This window comes from Aspergillus melleus (genome assembly GCF_016097325.1).
Source record: "Aspergillus melleus strain CBS 546.65 chromosome Unknown contig1, whole genome shotgun sequence".
In the NCBI taxonomy this organism is placed as follows: Eukaryota; Fungi; Ascomycota; class Eurotiomycetes; order Eurotiales; family Aspergillaceae; genus Aspergillus; species Aspergillus melleus.
The window spans coordinates 4,451,857-4,470,837 of record NW_025763370.1 but is presented as its reverse complement, the minus strand read 5'-3'; the positions used below and the strand labels follow the sequence as shown (position 1 = coordinate 4,470,837).

Genomic DNA, 18,981 nt, shown 5'->3' with positions numbered 1-18,981 from the left:
CGAATTTCCCGAGCAGAGCGAGATGCACTCCCAGGATAGCAGCCTATCGGTTATCGCCGAGTCTCGGACTTGCTATGTTTATTGATGCCAGCACGGTTTAGGAAATCTCGCCCGAATATATTTGGAGATCAATGAGGCCTAGCATTCATAACCATAGGCACCAATGTTGCTAACATGGCAGTACTATCTCCGACCCTTGATTTGCGTTTATTCTCCGGTATATCCATAATCTCCATGTCTCGATCGGGCCTGTCTCTTTGATATCCCGTAGATGTTCCTCCAGGAGCATCAGGCTGATGTATTCCTCATCCAGGTGTATAGTTTAAAAGGACCCTTGGTCCTCAACAGTCGAAATGAACCAGCCAAGCAGCTCCACGCTACACCACGTCTACAGGATCAAGCAATCACACGATGAAGTTCTTTCTTGCGATCCAGCTATGGGTGGGGATGCTCGCATCCTGTGCTATGAGCGCACGGCAAATCCGACATGACAGCACATTCCAACCGCATTACGTCTTGCGAGTCAGCGAGAGAGAAGTCTCGATTGCGTGTCGAAGCAGATTGACTGCCCTCGTCAATGGTTCGTCGTATTGGATGCACCCTTTCTCTATGTCACTTGACAGACCACTGACCGATCTCCATCATTCCAGGCACGACTCCAGGTCCGAGTATTCATTTACGCGAGAATCAGACTTCTTGGGTACGAGTCTATAATGATTTCGCCTCAGACAATTTGACCATGGTGAGCATGCTTACTTGGATGAAATGAATTCCGTTAACGATGAGACGCGAAGCATTGGCATGGTTTAAGTCAATCCGTGGCACCCTACAGTGATGGAACTCCTCAGGCCAGTCAATGGCCGATTAAGGTGACTTCTCTTTCGTGTCTTGTGCCGCTCTAGTTACTGACTTGAACATTCACAGGCCCAACACTACTTCGACTACGAACTCCGTCCGGACATCGGCGAGGCAGGAACCTACTTCTACCACTCTCATGTTGGCTTCCAAGCCGTCTCCGTGACCGGTCCGTTGATTGTCGAGGAACAAACTGGCACTCCTCCGTATCAATATGACGACGAGAAAACCATCTTTCTCACCGAGCTGTTCAACTACACCGACTCGATGGTCGTCCAAGGCATAACCGCTCCCTTGGCGAACTTTTCCTGGTACATGACAGCCCTCCTCCCCCTCATTCTTCCATCAAGGCTATACATGTCTATGCCAGTGCCAACAAAATGAATACTAACCCTCACAGGCCCGGCGAAGCAGCCTCCATCCTCGTCAACGGACAAAACTACCCCGGGCTCCTCGCCAACGAAACGCAAACCTCCCAACCCTGGTCCAAACCAAACCCGTCCATTTCACGACCCTGCGGACCGGCAGTCATCACCGTCCAGCCGGACCAGACGTACCGCATGCGCACCATCGGCGGCGTAGCCCTAAGCCCCCTAGTCTTCGGCATCGAAGACCACGACAACCTGACCATCATCGCAGCCGACAGCCACTACACGGAGCCTGCGTCGACAAACATGATCCAGATCGGCTCGGGCCAACGATACGATTTTCTTCTGCGCACCAAGTCCGCAGACGAACTGCGTCGGGCCGGAAGATCGCAGTTCTGGATCCAGTTCGAGACGCGGTTTCGTCAGCAGCGGAATACGTTCTATGCTTTGCTTGTTTACGAAGGGCTCGGAAACGGATCTAATAACTATATAGATGGCGATAATCATACGATTCCGAGTCATCCACCGGCACAGAAACCCTTGGCATTGCCCATCCACACGCAGTCCTGGATGGAATATACCCTGCAACCTCTAAACGATAATAACTTCCCTCCTGCAGAGCAAGTCACTCGGCAGATCGTCCTCCGGTCTGCACAGCTCGTCTCCCCCAGTGGATCTACCTGGACCGTCAACAACCACACCTGGACCGAACGCCACCGACGCGAGGAAGCCACCAACACAAGTCGCAAATCAACCTCTCACCCAGAAACCCCCTACCTCGTCCAAATCTACCAAAACCACGAAAGCGCAATCCCAGACTTCAACAACGCAATCCGTCACCACTCCGGCCGCGACCCAGCACTCAACGTCTACCCCGCCCGGATCGGCGAAATTGTCGACATAATCCTACTCAACGAGCCGAATGGCCGCTCTGGAGGGTTCGATACGCATCCGTGGCATATACACGGCGATCACGTGTATGATCTAGGCAGTGGGCGGGGGACGTATAATGCGACGGAAAACGAACGCAGGTTGAAGGGGTATCGGCCGGTGTTGAGGGACACGACGTTTTTGTTTAGGGATAATACCACGGGAGAGGATGTTGGGATGGGGAATGAGTATACGAGTCAGGGGTGGAGGGCTTGGAGGTTGAGGGTGCAGAATGCTGGGTATGTTTCTATCTATCAACTTCCCCCCCCCCCCCCCTCCTGCTTTCTTGCGCACTTGCGGTGTCCTTGATGCAGAAAGGAGTAGTGCTGACGAGATAAGAATAGCGTGTGGATGGTTCATTGCCATACTTTGCAGCATATGGTGGATGGCATGCAGACTGTCTGGGTGATGGGAAACGCATCGAAAATCACCCGTGGAGTGTCGCCGGATCTGGTGTCGGGGTATCTTACTTATGGAGGGGATGCTTATGGAAACTCCTCTTATGATCCGCTCGTCACTCATTACTATGACTAGTGGAATTGATCTTGCATTTTGGCTTGTAGGCCAGTCTGGGACTCTTAAAGCGGTTGCCATGCCTATTCGACCGCCCGGCTTCAGAATACGCGCAATCCCACTCAATACCCGGGAGAATGCGGTCTCCTGGAGTGAGTTTTAGCTCGTCGAGAAGGGCCAACCCAGCTTGGTATTGGTTCTCGCTGACTGCTCATTTCTACACGGAGATGAAGATCATTACAGGATCATCTTCGCCCTAAAGCTATTGGTGACTTAGGTTCATCGCGAGATCAGTATATTAGAAGATGTCGAGATAACGCAGAGAAAGTGCCTTTGCATTTGCAATGAGATATAGAGAAACCCATAAAACACAGGGACATGTGTTTTGTGCTGTATATCCGCTGTGACAAGACACCTCCTACGAACATACAACAGATGGGTTTTGTGGCGACTGTCATAATGCTATATCGATCTCATTTCCTTCCCAATCGGCGAGCTGCGCTGAAAATGGTGTTCAACTGTCGGGGCATTGGTACCCCATGGGAAGTCGATATCCCTCCCACTCTAGACAATCGTTTCCAGAACTCGTCACGCTGGAAATTCTGCCTCCAGCGGGCAGCGCGCATAGTAGGGCGATACGCTTTGCTCTACATCTGCAGGCGTAGTCTGCGGCGTATGATCTCCCTCAAACAATCTGACTATTCGCCCGAAAAGCACGTCTTCTTTCGACGATTGCTGGCTGGACAAACCAACACCTCCCGGGAAGTGACTATCCGTCTGTGGGTGGTCTTTGACTGGGTTGTTCCTTTTTCGCTCATTTTGGAGTCGTATCAACAACTTTTGCGCCATCCTCTTCGTTGGCCTGGGAGTTGATACTGCTGAGCAGTGGCCATCGTTGTTCGGAAATATGATAGAAGCGTATACCCTCCGCCGTTTCTGGACAAGATTTTGGCATAAACTCCCGTACCGATCATACAGTGCATTTGCCTCGTTGCTGTCAACACGGCTTTTGGGTGCCTCTCAGGGCACTACATGGGGACGCTATCTGAAGAATACTCTAGTGTTCTTCATCTCCGGAGCTGCTCATTTCTTCCTCTGGTGACGGCTGGACGTGAACTGTGCATCGGGGCCAATCTATCTCTGGCATGTTGCTCAACCGATAGGTCTAGCCACGGAGGCAGTTATTCAGTGCCTTTGGCGTAAGTACCGAAATCAGAATCCCACGTATCAAGACTCGATCGAAAACACGGTCACCCTTCTGGTGGGGTATGTGGGTTCTTTCCTGGCTGTTCTGGTCGATCCCAAAGTATTAGAGCTCGCATATGTGGCAAACTTTCGTCGAGCCGCCATCACAAAAGAGCTTGAGATGTCCGTGAAATGATAATTGAAGGGGACGCCCCGATGAACGAGCGTCTCAAGGACACTCGTGGTTGTACCTCCAGTGCCAGCGCCTAGCTCGAGGATGTGAATTAACCCGGTTCTCTGACGGCTGTTTGCTAGCTGGTCCAGGAAATCGCACAGCATGAGGTCCATTGTACGAAATATCGGAGCCTTGGAATAAATACCGTCTAACAGCTGGCGATTCTTGGGAATTCCAAAGATTCGTTTTAAGGGGTCGATGGTCCCCGACAGAAATCCAGCCAATTCAGGACCGGTGATGCGAAGGAGTTCATGTTCCAGGCAGTGCTGAGGAATATTTTTGAGTTATTTCTTCATGGAGGAAGGATGATGACCGCGTACTGATGCCTTTTTCAGAACGGATATAACCCCCCTCCCCAGTATAGTCTATAATACCTCCATGCCGCAAAATCTCATGCAAGGTAGACTTCAACTTGAAATGTTGCGGAACCACGTCAATAGGAGAAAGGAGACAACCTGGTTGAATGGTCCTTAAATCGCAACCGAGACGAGCAAACGCGTCCACCACACAGGAAAGAGCCAATTCACACTGCGTTGGGTAAACTCTTTGCCAGAAATGCAGCTACGAGGTCTGCGCCGCAAGCTCTGGGAAACGCTTTTGTGTTTCAACGAACACAGCTTGCGGCGGAACATTTACATCCTCGCTTGGTACTGATGATTTATCCTCAAGCACGGATGACCCTGGTGAGCTTTCCAGATAATAGGCATTTTTGGTGGCCCCAGATGAAAGGATTGTGCATAGCTCAGTGAGAGTAGTTTCGGGCTTCATCTCGACGTCTATCGGACAGCAAAACTCCTTCTCAATGTCCCTGGTGAGCTCCTGGGAGAGGAGCGAGTCAATCCCCAAATCACCAAGGCAAGACAGAGAGCCAATGTGCTCAACAGGCCTAAGTGATCTTCAATCAGTCCCTGCAAGCGAGAAGCTACCGGCGAATTTTCTTTCGAATGCGATTGCTGAGGTGGGCTACTATCCGGTGTAAGCTGTCTGTTAATCATGTTCAACAGAGTTCCAGCCATAGTGCCTTTGCCCTGCGCTATCAGAAGATCGGCATCAAATTCATCTTTGATCACATGTTGTATCTCGCTCATAGCCAAAGAGCCGACGCCTAGACTTCCAAGAGAGGTTGAGGCCGATAGCCCCTCCGTGGGAATGTTTATGAACTCAAGAAGAATGCCATGGAGGGCCGTGGATGAAATTTATTCTTCTTTATAAACGTGCCCATTTCCAGAACCATTCGCAGACTCATTCATGGAGCCGTAGCCCGGATCGGACTCTGTGCTAGTCCCATTCCATGACTCCTGGGAAGGGCTGTTTGGGATAGAGTCATGACTAGAAATAGCGACTTTCGGCAAACCATCCACAGATTGGGCCGAAGCGTGCGAAAATTCGACTCCGTGGACCAATAACGCCAGACGTCCAGTATCTGCTGCGAAAGCCATTATATCATATTCCACGAATGTGTCAGTTTCGTCGATCGTCCTAGCGATCACGTGCCATCCAGCAGAAAATGACTCCCATGAGAAATGCTGACTAGGTTGAATGCATTTGATGCTAGTACAGAGGAACACCCCAGCTGTGCGGATGTGAGGCCCGAATAAATTAATATGTGCGGTTGCAACCTGCAGAACTCCCTCAATTGACACTGGGGGAATGATATGCATGCTCGAGTACTGCTGCCAGTCCTGCGGCAATTTTATATAGGCTTTTGCATACTTTGGGCCCGATTGCAAGCTGTTGATGACGCGATATACCTTGCCGTAGTCGACTACTCGCCTTAGCAACTGGTAGATCACATCTCCGTCAATACTGCAATTCCCGGCGCAGTGTTGTCCCTGTTGTTCGATTGCATCCCAGATCGAATCCAGAGTAATCAGATCCCATGCTCGCTGCAAATATATCATCGGGTTACCCTCACCGTCGGGAAAGCGGATAAGCCCTGTCGCGCTGCGTATGTGAGGACCGTGTCGACTTCGGCCGTGACCGTCTTCGTTGTCGATATTGAAGCTAAACTTCCATACTTCTCTTGTTGGCGAGGTCGCCTGCAGAAGTAAGTTGAGCATATTGCCCTTCGATCGTCCCATGGGTTTTGATATAACGAGATCCTGGACAACCCCGAATGAATTTCCAAACCGCGTTTCTGCTGGTCTGACCTGTCGTGTCGCCCTAGTAACAATCTCATTATACAGAGAAGCTGGACAGATACCGGTTCCGCCGGGTGCATGCTGGTCAACAAGTAACAGCCATTCTGGAGATTGAATGTTAATTGCAAACGTTGCAGAACCTTTGCCCGTTTCATCTGTCCTTATCATATGAATCAGTTCGGCACCAGTGGAATTTGTCCCTTCATTGGTACGGTGAAGCTCGGATGGTGTAAATCTTGAGCCCTTCCATTCCAGCCAATGTCGATGTTTCATAAATAGATAAGGTGGCGGGCTGAGGCGCGTGTAGTTCCACGATTGTGCACCGTGAAATTGCCAGAATTGGACATTCTGGCCATCATCCCATAGCTGTCTAGTCACATCAGCCAGAGATCTGGCTGACTGGGATGGTTTCAATTGAATCGCGAGGAACTTGTCATCAGCACGCGTCTCTGGTGACATGGCAGCAAAGGCCATACTGGTGATTGAGGACCCTGATCCCGCTTCTAGCCAAGTACAGGCACCGAGTCCATTCGTCACTCTCTGTACTGCCGCTTCAAAGTGCACTGGGCCACGGGTGTGGTCGCAAACTAACTCAGGGGTAGGGACTTCCCAGCTTGTCGAGAATGAGCAGGTCTCCACTGGGATCCTGGGCTGCGAAAAGGTGAGTTCGGACGAGAGTTGCATAAGGTCCTGAAGTATTGGGTCCGTCAACTTGCTATGGAATCCATGCGTGACCTTGAGGTGTTTGTGTTTGATCTGGTTAGTTTCCAGGACTTCTATCGCTGCCTTAATCGCCTTCTCTGTTCCAGCCAGCACGTAGCTAGGCGGTCCGTTGTAGCAGGAGATTTCAAGATCATTGGGAGTGCCAGCCTGGCAGCACTGTTCGAGAACGTCTTGAGCTTGGGCGTATGATGCTTTTACTGCCAACATGGCCCCCTTTTCAGACGACCATTTGCTTTCAATTAAACGTGCCCGACCATGAACGAGCTTGACACCTTCAGTCAAGGATACTGCACCAGACGCACATAGAGCAATTAGTTGTCCTATCGAGTGACCAAGCATTCTAGCAATCGAGAGTCCAGTGTCAATCCATGTTCTGGCACATGAGTACTGAATCGCAAAAGTCCTTGTGTGCAAAATGGTAACGTTGTCACATTCATCATCTTCAAATATACCAGGGAAGAGACTCGCCGCTCCCATACCTGTTAGAGTTTGATCACATTCATTGAGATGATGGCGAAAAGCGACGCATGTCTCATAGATGTGTCGGTCAATATAGGCAGTGGTATCTGTTTGGCCCGGAAACAGGAGGACGACTGGCTGCGGCTGTTTGGAACTTAGCGCATCATGGTCCTCAAACGCATCAACAGTCTGAACACTGTTTGCCAGTTCAGACACGGTTGTTGCAGTTGTGGACCATCGATAACGCAAAGATAGATTTGCTTTGCGCGACAGGTGGAATGCGATATCCCGTAACTTGGCGTTCCCAGTGCTGTTTGAAACCCATTCAAGGACTGCTTTGCAATTGTGGCGTAGGCTCTGCAGATTGTGCGCACATATACATATTGGATAAGAAGAAGCTGAGGCTTCCCCAATCTGTCGTTCTTGTTCCGTCAAATGCCGCGGTGGCTCCTTCACAATTAAAGCCGTGATATTCCCCGAGGCGCCAAAACTATTCAAGCAGGCGGCCATGGGCGATGCTTTCCATGGTTGAGTGTCACGGGGGATCACAATATTTCCCTGGGATTGCTCGATCTCCGGGCGCAAATGTTCCAACCTCCCCTGCAGTGCTATTTCCCCGTTCTGCATCATAAGTATTATCATGATTAGTCCTACCACCCCAGAGGCTCCCTTAGTGTGCCCGATGTTTGCCTTCACAGAGGAAACAAATAGGGGACCATCTCGATCACTATCGCCAAATACCGCCTTGATTCCAGTATACTCCTGTGCATCCCCGGTGCGAGTACCAGAAGCATGAGCCGCAATATAGCTGATGTCTTCTGGTTGCATTCGGGCCGAGGCTAGGGCTTGTTTATACAAAGATTGATGTGCCAAGGGATCCAGGGCGGTTATTGGGGAGTTGTTACTATTTTGTCTCACAGCCGAAGAGCAAATGACCCCCAGAATTGGATCGCCTTCCTGGTAGGCTACACTCAGTCGCTTGAGAAAAACAACAGCAACGCCTTCTCCCCTCGAATATCCATTAGCGCCGGCATCAAACGGACGCGGTGTTCCATCTGGGCTGAGGAACGAAGCACCTGCAAGGTTCTGATAGAAATAGGGGCTTGTCATGACGGCAACACCACCGGCGATTGCAGCCGTGCAGCCCCCGAGCAGGATATCTTTGCATGCAGCGTCAATTGCGACGGTGGACGAGGAGCAAGCAGTGTCGAACGTTATGGACGGCCCGGTCCAACCAAAGAAATGGCTAATTCTGCCAGACTGGAATGACCTGAGGCAGCCTAACGCTGTAAACGCACCCGCGGGATGACTGGCGAGGTTGTCAATGTAGTCGTTAGAGAACCCGCCAATGTAGCATCCGACGTTGTTATCGCGTTCTCGGCCCGGTCTGAAATAGTCCGACCTTTCCAGTGCATGGTAGTTGACCTCAAGAAGGAGACGTTGCTGAGGGTCCATGGCAGCAGCCTCACGGCTTGATTTGCCAAAGAACTGATGGTCAAAGACGTCGACTTCGTCTAGGAAGTTGCCGCGCATGTATGACATCCCATGGCTTCGCCAATGGCTCTGAAGCGGAAAGCGAGTTCGTGGGACTTCCGCAGCCATGCATTTACCATTTCGAAGCAAATCCCAGAATTCGTCCGGACTCTAAGCACCCGATACTTTGCAGCTCATTCCAACCACTACAATAGCATTTTCCGGATACCCAGCTAGGCTCGTATCTAATTCCATGTTTGTATCCCTGGGGACTTCCCAGACCCTCCGCGAACCTGTCGCCGTGCAATTCTATGCGAATGTCGACAGTTTAATGCCTATCGCAGCGGTCCTCCGACAGGGAAAGCCGATTTTCTCAGGCGATGTTTGGTCGAAAGATTGACGTTGAGTCGGCAGCTCTTATATTGTCAAGTCGGACTGGACCATCTCTTTTAGAGTCTCTGTATTTAGATGAAATCCCGGATTTCAATGTCTGATATCACCACCAACCTAATCCTGACAGCCGCATGGCCACTTGCCTCGGTCTTTTGATTATCGAACTACCCGTTGATATCCATTGCAAAACGAAGGTTGACTTATCCATGCATGATGCCAGGGCGCCTGATGGCTGAACGGCGAAGCTGCCAGGCATTTTGCAAGTTAACATTCGAATTGACAGCACAACCATTAGCCGGTTCCCAGTTTCTTAGAAGAGAGTGGCACATGTAACGGATGGGAACCTGTTTTGACCCGAGGAATCCAGGGAAAAGGTAAGGTGAGCTCCTTGATTGAGTTTTTTGACCAAGTAGGAAACCGGGGGTGGGAGGGAGGGAAAGAATTTGGTATCGGATCCACCTGAAATTGATAAAGACGGGTATCAAAAGAAAGAGTAATGAGCAAAACTGTATTCGTGCATGGATGATGGATGCGGGGGGAGAAGGAAAGAAATGAAGAGTCTATAGAGAGAGAAAAAAAAGAATTGGTAGCAACGACCCACGAGGGACTCGAACCCTCAACCTTTGCCTAACGCTCCAACCTTTTGGGGAAAGATAGGAGAGCAATGCTCTACCATTGAGCCAGCAGGCCTGACATACATAAATCTGAAACATATTTATGCTTATGTTTCTCGGATATGTTCTCGCCGTTTGAATCAATGATCCTGGAATGCAGCGGTCCGCACCAACCGTCAAGGCCGATTGTTTCTGAGTTCATGTTCCCCCCTTCTCTTTGTTATCTGGCTGCCTAGAATCTCCTTTCATTCTGTTACTAGTTTATACGGAGCCTTGGAAAGAAGGATGACAATGACGATGGCTCCTCTCAAGAGCGTTCAGTGCTACGTCATTTCCCCTCATCAATGGGGCTTTGTGTCGTTACCCCGCGCTTTTTATGCTTTCCATTCTCACGAAGGAAGTTTACTGGGATACCGTGATGCGGAACAAGAACGCGATAAGTGATCTAGACAGCGCAGTTATTGTTGTCAATGCAAGTAGATGGAATGTGAGCACAGGGATAATCAGGCGGGACATGAAGCTGTAGTTACTTACCCAAAAAGACCACCTGGATGGGAGCTGCCTATCAGTGCAAGACATCGCACTGATAAGGACAGGACATTAAGGCTCTGATCCCGTGGAAATTGAACCGATCGGCCTGGCCTGGGCGCAAGGAAACTCCACCTACCCCTGCTGGTCATGACATACCGAGTAAGTGCCATTGGCCATGCAAGTATCCAGGCCCGGGTTGAAGACACTGGGAGTTCCTTTGCGTTCGTCCTGGGAGCCTTCATAATGACACAACTACAGTCAGCGGGAAACTCAAAAGACACGGGGGCTATCTGCAGGTGTCTGAACGGGTTCAACCGCAGGAGATTTGATTGATCGTGATCGTGTCGATGCAACCGTGAGACAGAGAGCGCAACCACGTTGAAAGCGCCCCAAGGCTGTGATAGTATGCATAGTACGGAGTACAGTGTACTCGGTTTGGGTATAAGAGTACCATAGAAGGACAAAAAAGGAGAAGAACAGAAAAAGCAGACTGAACTTAGGGCCAGACCTCTTGACACAGCTTACACTTAAATCTTCGGTAGGTAACAGTGGTCAAAAGTATTCACACGGCACACGATGGGAAACTCCAAAATCGGGTATCAGATTCGTGGCGTCGTGGCTAATGGACCATGGTCATGCCGGGCCTGGTAGGATTCGTCTTCATCTTCTTGTTTCAGGGAGGTACGAGCAGTACCTTGGACTCTAGGTGATCATTTGTCGCCGGGAAGAAAGGGGGAGGGAATTAATCCTCCCCTATTGATAAGGTCGGCGGAGTGGATCGCCCCCTCGTCGACTTTGGACTGGTAGCCTTGCGCCATTTTTATTATTGTTTCCTCAATATTGTAACTACTTCGTACTCCGAGTCAAAGTGTACACAAGGTCGAACAGGGTAACTGCATACCAATGAAAAAATCCCTCATTCAACAAGAGTTCATGGCAGCTGCAAGATGTATGATCGACTCTTCCGTAGTAATTGCAACGGCCGAAACGTCGTTGGTTCCCTCGATTCGCGACCGAAGACGTCACGCGCTCCGGGCGGTGGGCCGTGGCAGGAAGAAAGCGGTTAGACTGGCAATTTACGGCCACTTGACGGGTGAATGCCTCTCTAGTCATACATCATTGCTGCTGCTGCTGCTTCTCTTTCTTCCCTTTTCCCCCCCCTCCATATATCCTTGCGATCTCGCTCGTCCTCCCCTAATTGTCTCGTTTGTTTTTTGTTACCTGCCCTCCTCATCGGAATATCTCTCGCTGGTTGATCCAATTGCTTTTCTCTTCCTCCCCCTTAATTCTATTCATTCCCCCGGCGAAAAGTCCTCGCATCTATCTGGACTCTACTGTACTTGACCGTGACTGCCACCTTCTCAACTCGCTGATCCTTGTATTACTACCAACCCTTGGTAAGTCCCTCTTCCCACTCCCGGGGATCTATCCCAGATCATCAATCGTTCCGACCCTGTCAGCATGATATCGGCCTGCTTGAGAGGAATGCGAAACAGCTGTCTTCAAGAGCTTGAGGCGGTGAAAGCCAAGAGTGTTATCGGCTTCATATGCAGCACCCTGGCATATCTTATCTACGCAACCGCTGAACCACTTTTCTGCGCTTTGCTTGCATTGTCCCCTTTTTCTAGCAAAGTTTCCCATCTACTTTACCAAGGAAGTGGGCAACCGGCGGACTGCTATTCACATTCCTTGCCCCCTGTCAATTGGGTCTTAAAGCTTGCTTCCAGCACAGAGCTGCCACGTACATACAGGACTGTGCTTTGTGTCATTGATTGATTCTTGCATTTTACCGGGCCTAGCCGCACTAACGCGTATCTTCTGAAGTGTCATTAATTACTCTCCAGTCTTATACTGCATATTTTCCCTCGTTCGCCATGGCCACGCAAACAGGCCCCGTTGTTCCTCCTCGGCCGTCGAGGTCGCCTCATCAGCAGGGCCTTGCGCCCAATTCCGGGGAGATACCCAAAATCCCGCCTCGCCCCACTCGTCGTTTCGAGCGCTCGATCTCTCCTCTGCGTGATAGCTACGCCCCGTCGCCCTTGAACGAACCGCCCAATGGCGCAAGTCTGAGCCGCACGGTTTCCAACGACCTGCCCCAGCGCCCCCCGAGCGTAACGATACCTTCCCTTGGCGAAGAGGGCATCGAATATGAAGACCTGGATGTCGGTAGTGCCTCGGAAGGCCACCATACAACCCCCGCGGAAACTCGCAACGTGGGCAGCGATCTCAAACTGCATGCGCCAAGACCGTCGCTGCCGAATGCCAGCGCCAAGGCCAAGGTGCAGGCCGTGACTCGCACGGATTCGCGCCAGGCTGCCGCGGCGGGTATCGGTGGGAGAGTTGCTTCTCCCCTTCCGGATGAGCAGCAGGACCGCTCTGCGCGCTCGCTGCACTCTCGGAACGGCTCGCGAGCCGAATCCTCGACCGCATCCGCCGAGCGTCGACAGTCTTTCAATGTCGATGAGCATGGAATCCCGGAGATTGGCCAGAGGGTCCCCATGTACCGCGACGCCGGTGATGTCCAGGCGCCTTCTCCGAGTCCTTATCAAGCCGAGTTTGCCGGTTCACGCTCGGGTCGCACTCACAACCGAACCCGCAGTGGCCGCGAAGCCTCTCTCCCACCCGGTAGCTACGGCCTTCACGGACACGGGGTGCAGCCCAACGACAAATTCGAGAAAGCTTGGTACGAGAAGCATCCTGAAGAGTACGTCAAGGAGGAGCAGGGCCAATACGGGCCCGGAGTGGGGACTCCCCGGCCCGATTGGGCTTTGAGCAGCGATGATTTGAATAAGATCGTTCGTGGCTCCGCGGTGACTGGTTCGGGACTTGGTAGGTTTTATCCAAAGCGGGCAGTATAGGCCTTGAGCTAATTTCGACGCCCAGGAACTTCTCCTGCCGTGACCGGAACCCCGGAAGAAGAGGTTGGATACATCGCCAGCGACCAGTACACCAACCACTTCTCTCCCCCTCCGCCAGAGTCCCGTCGTGACTCGCGCCCTGCCGTCGATTCCCCTCTACGCACGGAAACCACGGCCGCTCTAGAATCAGAAGCCCAGCAAGAGGCTTCTCAGGAGAAGCCTGACGTCATTCACGTCGATGAACCATACCATCACCTGCACCATCCGGATGGATTTGCCCAGACTCCGGAGCCGGAGACTCTGACCCGTGGGGTTGGAGAAGACGCAGCAGAGGATGAAGAACCCATTCTGGCTGCCGATGAGGTGCGCCCGGAATCCGCCTTCCAACACCCTGCTGTATCGCCTACCTTCGGGCGAAGGGAAAGCTTCGATCATGATGGTAGAAGTCGTACCCCGAGCGCAGCCCATAGTCGCTCCAACAGTAGATCTACAAGCCTCCATGGCATGCCAACCCTTGCCAGGTTCAATTCGCGCGACGAGCGGGAAGACACCCACACGCCGCTCGAGGATGTCGAGGAATACGAGCCTTTGTTCCCCGAGGATGAAAAGAAGGAGAACAACGTCCTCCCGGCCGCTGAGCGCTTCAAAAAGCGACCCGACATGTCACAGCATCGTTTTCCTAGTCAGGATATCTGGGAGGATTCTCCCAACAGCCTGCAGCTTCATGCCACCGTCTCCACGCCAGACATTCCCAAACAGGATGTCTTCGAGACTCCGGAGCAAGAGTCCTTCCGCAGAAGCCAGACGAGCCATCTTGATCCCCATAAAGTTGCTTCGCACATTCTAGAGTCCGAGGACCAAGAGGAGAAGCCTGCCACCCGACCGGATATTTCAAAACAGCGATTCCCGAGTCGTGATATCTGGGAAGATGCGCCCGAGAGTCACAAACTCGTCACCACAATAGAACCATCGGAAGAAGAGGTGAAGAGTCCCGAGGCGAAGAGTCCGGAGGTGAAAAGCCCCGAGGTTCCGGCAAAACCCGTTATTCCGTCCCGGCCTGCAAGACGTCCGCAACAGCCTCCTTCAGTGGACGCGTCCACGAAGCCAGGCGCCTCACCGACCGAGAAGCGACAGCCGCCCCAGATTCCTGACCGTCCCAAGCCTCAAGTCCCGAACCGACCGGCCAAACCTGCTTTTCATGGCGGCAATGATCAGGAAGCTAAAGATCCAGCGGCCAAGCCCAAACCTGCAGTGCCAGCCCGGCCCGGCGGTGGTAAAATCGCAGCTCTGAAGGCTGGGTTCTTAACCGACCTCAACTCCCGTCTCCAGCTTGGCCCGCAAGGGCCGAAGCCCCAGGAAAAGAAGGAAGAGACACCCCCTGCTGAGAAGGTTCCGCTGAGCGATGCTCGCAAAGGACGAGCTCGGGGACCGGCGCGCAGAAAGCCTGCAGTCGAGAAATCTACCCCAAAGCTGCCGACAATTCCCGAGGTCAAGATTACCGCGACGTGGAATGTTTGGCAAATGAGTGAAGATGGCAACCTGACAGTGGGCGATGGTGAGACGACCGAACCTCGCGCTGTGACGCCGCCTGATACCTCCCTCTCGGACAATGCCACGATGGCACCCCCTCTGGCGAAGAACCTGGCCGGCGAGCCGGCGGATCCTCAGTTCTCACCGGACAAGCTGGAGAGTCAGGAAACCCCCGTCTCTCCAGACGTCACCCCCGCCGCCGAGTCCCAGCCACCTCTCGCCGACACGGCGCCATCAACAGCAACTGAACCCATCACGGTACCTTCTTTTACCGAGCCGGTGACCAAACCGGAGGAGGCGGTCGACGCACCTCCCAGACCTGAGATCGCGGCCTCCGACCCCAATCACACGTCTCCTCCCTCTTCTCCCGAAAAGCAGATAGACGCCGCTGCTGAACAGCTGGCTGCCTCTGCCGACGGAAAGAGACTTTCGGATGGTGGATCTTAAAACCAGAGAAGCTTCCTCTTTCTTCGCGTGTTTGTATTTGTGTATCTGCCTTTCGTTTCTCTTTGATCCTCCTGTCTGTGCCAGAGTTCCTTCCCTGTCCGATCCACCGTAACAATAATGCACCCAAACAGTACATTGCTTCATTCACTTCCCGTGGAGCCGTTCAGCCATAGAACTATCCCAAAAGTATGTACTACAGTTTGATCTCTAAAGCAAGAAAACCTCAGACCATTCATTCGAGCACGTCTGTCTGGTCTGGTCTGGTAGGGTCTGGTTTGATCGATAACCCACTAACTAACCTACAAGCCAACCTTCGCTTAGTGTAACTAACTTGGTTTGGTCATTCTGTCCTGTCCTGTTCTGTTTTTATGTTCTGTTGGATCCGTTGTCTTATACATGTACATTCCGTTCCTTTGGCATGAAACAAACACCACACACTGACTACTCTATCTACCTTTATACTTACCCAACTAGTTTGGTTAGGTTAGGTCAGGTTAAGTTACCTTACTAGTAGGATTGGGTTCTTGATCTGTATGGTTCTCGCATTTTAAATGTAGGACGAAAGTACAGTATTTTGCAAAATTAGCTTCAAAATGCGGAGAAGAGACATTGTTATTACGGTACCAAACTGCTACTGAAATGAACCATCCGTAAATTAATTGCCGCGATTCATCCAAGTCCATTGGCCATTTACGTGCTTATATCAGGAAGGCCTACTTACGCAAGCATGGCACCAAGACTCGCGCTTTTTAAAATTCAATTTATCACTGACATGTTAAAAAGCAATGAGCTATCTATATTTCAAATTGCCCGTGTCGTTGAATGTAGTTCCAAATCAGTTTATTTTATTCGATCAAATCTAGAGATATTCAACACTTTCAGGGCATTGTCAATCTGTGTTAGCCGATCACGCAGTTTCACATTTTCAATGCTAGAAACATTTTGCAATCGTTTGCTCAAAAAATCTACACTATATCTAAATAAAATAGCTATATTTTTATAAAATGAATTCAACATTCATGTATTAATCTCAGGCATTAGCAAGACTCTGATCTCTGTTGATTAGTTTAAAAAGATTGCTTGGCAAAAGATCAAAGAACGAAATCAGGATTTATGAAATAATTATGTTTATAATATATCCGATTTTCATTTTTATCAGGTAGTCTTTGTGGATGAATCGGGATATGATAAACAAATGGATATTAAACGGACAGACTGATTATCGCTTGATATGACATTTGTTTAGGTTTCGAAGTTTCATTGTGATAAACGTTACCAAATTTTGCCCGCATATGTTTAGAATGACATTGTCCACTCTCGAGTTTTTTAAAGTTCTACAGATACTGTTATATGTGAAGACTTTATTGAGCAGCTTCTTCAACATTGTGGCAAGTGGGCAGAAAAAATGTTTGTTCTTGTTATAGATAGTTAATGTATCCTTTTATCATTCAGATTGAATTGAAAAGATATGCTTGAATGCAGATGTCAAACTAATATATTTGCTATTATATTTATCAGATCTGAATTCAATTGAAGAGTTCTTTGCTGAACTAAAGGCTTTTGTAAAGAAAACCTAGCAGATTTACGAGAAGCATCTTGATCAAGACTTTGATAAATTCTTGAAAAATTGTTGACACTGTTGGCGAACGAGAACAAAGTGCTAAAAGCCACTTCCAGCATGCAGATATAATCATCAAGAAGATGTGATGTAAGAAAAAGACGATGCAGCGACTGAGTAACTAAATCAGCGTCTACTGCTTAGAATATTTATGTATCCTAGTTTTTGTGTTCGTTTGGAGGATAATGCCATACACTTTACCGGAAGATGATTAGCCGCACGGCAAGGTAGTTAGTCCGAATCCGAATCTCACATCCTCAAACAACCACATCCATAGTTACAATTCAACTGTGCAAACTCTCATACAGGTATGATGATATATTGTTTATTATGTCACGTCCATCCCGACTTAAGTGACATCGTTTGTCGTTAAAAAATATCATTATCCCTTCCTCACAACCTTTGAAGCCAAACAACCGTCACCTCGCGATTCGGATTTTCGAGAAGATTATCGTGCACTTTAAACCCTTGCAGATCGTTGACAGTGGCTATAAATCAGTTACTCTTATTAAATATATGGAGAATGAGATTTCCGAAAAGGACGAATTTCTAAACCTCTTTTTCTCTTACATCCGACAGGACCTGCTATTCGAAAAACAAAATGGCCTTAATCAGATCTTATCACACCTATCAGATCATGCTGGCTGGTCGGTAGAAGAAAAAAATGTTCTAAGTGGTAGCCTTCTAATGTTTGCTAAGTACTTAGTGGACAATTTTTTCTTGCCCCGTACGTCTTAAAATGCATCGTGAAGCACAGCGTACTTACTGTTCTTAGTGAAAGCGCTTGCAATTAAAACACTTCAACCTACCCCGGCTCTTTCGCATATTAGAACGCCCGAAACTACCGTCGGCACCCCACAACATGTCTCAAATCTTTGACAAGATTGCCTCAACTGTGATCACCACCAATGTGTCATTATTCGGAAAATCGACGCCCAAGAAAGCCAAAATCGATATAAACGGAATGGACAAAGATGATAACAGAAAATCATTGCTTTCAAAACGTGACTTAGTGACATATTTGGAAATAACACACATAATATCTCACTCCCTAATGTCACTTATCAGGGGCGAAAGAAACTTGATAAATGAACATATTCTGAGTGTCTTCCATATCTAGTTTACAATGACTAGACGAGTTCAAAACAAATAATATACAAAATCCTAAAAATGTTCAATCTTAGTGCTATCCATCTAATCAATGGTATTGACATTAATCGACCAATAAATGCACTAACAATAACTCATAATCTTCATAAATTATTCAAGAACTTCGAAATTGCTTTTCAACCCGTTGACATCCAACCTCATACTTACACAATTAACTACGTAAAGCCAGACCGCATGAATCGCGTTGAAAAGCTCTCTATTACTGTTACAATTTACCTTACTCCCGACCGAAACATAGATCCTTCTTCTCCTCAACTCCTCCAAATTCATAATGCCATTGAACGCATCCTTCATCTCAGCGCCGCCAATAATTATATCAATGAATTCCTTCGAAACATAGAAGATTTGGAAGGGGGACAAATGATCTCAAATGGGACCACTCGTCTCGATGACTATGTTTGGTTCCGCCTCGGAGAAATGTCTGTTTATTAATTGGATATGTGCAATGACCAGATGCCACCTTGCTTATTACGTTGAAATAGATTGTTCAAGGTGATTCGGGTGAAGAGTATTTATGGGTTTTCCGTTGTCTGTTAAGCCACTACCATTGTTTTTCGGCGTAAAGTTGTTCACAGATCTCATCAGAAACATTGTCGTGAGTGTCAAGATCGAGACCCTTTTTAATAAGATCAATAAAACACTTGAAATAATATGTTCTAAGTTTATAATATTTCTTTCCTAAAAGATCCTGCCAGCAATACCCATCTTTATTTTCACACAATAATCCAGAACAACGCATTGTCCTATATACATCCCGCCAGACGAAAAGCTGCCCAGAACTCTGCTCAGCATTAATCTGAACATCTCGTCCAGCAAACATCGTTTTAATAATTGACGTGTTGCCTCTTTTATCTTTTTTTCGTGATGAAGCCTGGTCATTATCTTTTGCTAGATAGTTAATACAAATATCAAGTCTGAGCTTTTCGTCTTTGGCCTTG

General features: G+C 49.3%; 4 protein-coding genes and 1 non-coding gene across 5 annotated transcripts; 2 read left to right on the top strand and 3 right to left on the bottom strand.

Moving 5' to 3' along the window:
* Positions 1–739: 739 nt before the first annotated feature.
* On the top strand, positions 740–2,462 carry LDX57_001582 (uncharacterized protein; the record flags this gene model as incomplete). Its single annotated transcript, XM_046083226.1, has 3 exons — positions 740–742; positions 925–1,166; positions 1,256–2,462. 3 exons carry the CDS (start codon positions 740–742, stop codon positions 2,460–2,462), a joined length of 1,452 nt encoding a protein of 483 aa, XP_045939183.1.
* A 1,431-nt stretch (positions 2,463–3,893) lies between these two features.
* Positions 3,894–4,199, bottom strand: LDX57_001581 (uncharacterized protein; the record flags this gene model as incomplete). Its single annotated transcript, XM_046083225.1, has 1 exon — positions 3,894–4,199. One exon carries the CDS (start codon positions 4,197–4,199, stop codon positions 3,894–3,896), a length of 306 nt encoding a protein of 101 aa, XP_045939182.1.
* A 1,083-nt stretch (positions 4,200–5,282) lies between these two features.
* Positions 5,283–8,942, bottom strand: LDX57_001580 (non-reducing polyketide synthase spyA; the record flags this gene model as incomplete). The annotated part of the gene is made up of 2 exons (XM_046083224.1): positions 5,283–8,030; positions 8,151–8,942. 2 exons carry the CDS (start codon positions 8,940–8,942, stop codon positions 5,283–5,285), a joined length of 3,540 nt encoding a protein of 1,179 aa, XP_045939181.1.
* Positions 8,943–9,868: 926 nt separating this feature from the next.
* On the bottom strand, positions 9,869–9,965 carry LDX57_001579. The gene has a single exon. It is a non-coding gene; the product is annotated as a tRNA-Arg (tRNA).
* A 2,329-nt stretch (positions 9,966–12,294) lies between these two features.
* On the top strand, positions 12,295–15,255 carry LDX57_001578 (uncharacterized protein; the record flags this gene model as incomplete). Its single annotated transcript, XM_046083223.1, has 2 exons — positions 12,295–13,249; positions 13,304–15,255. 2 exons carry the CDS (start codon positions 12,295–12,297, stop codon positions 15,253–15,255), a joined length of 2,907 nt encoding a protein of 968 aa, XP_045939180.1.
* Positions 15,256–18,981: the final 3,726 nt, after the last annotated feature.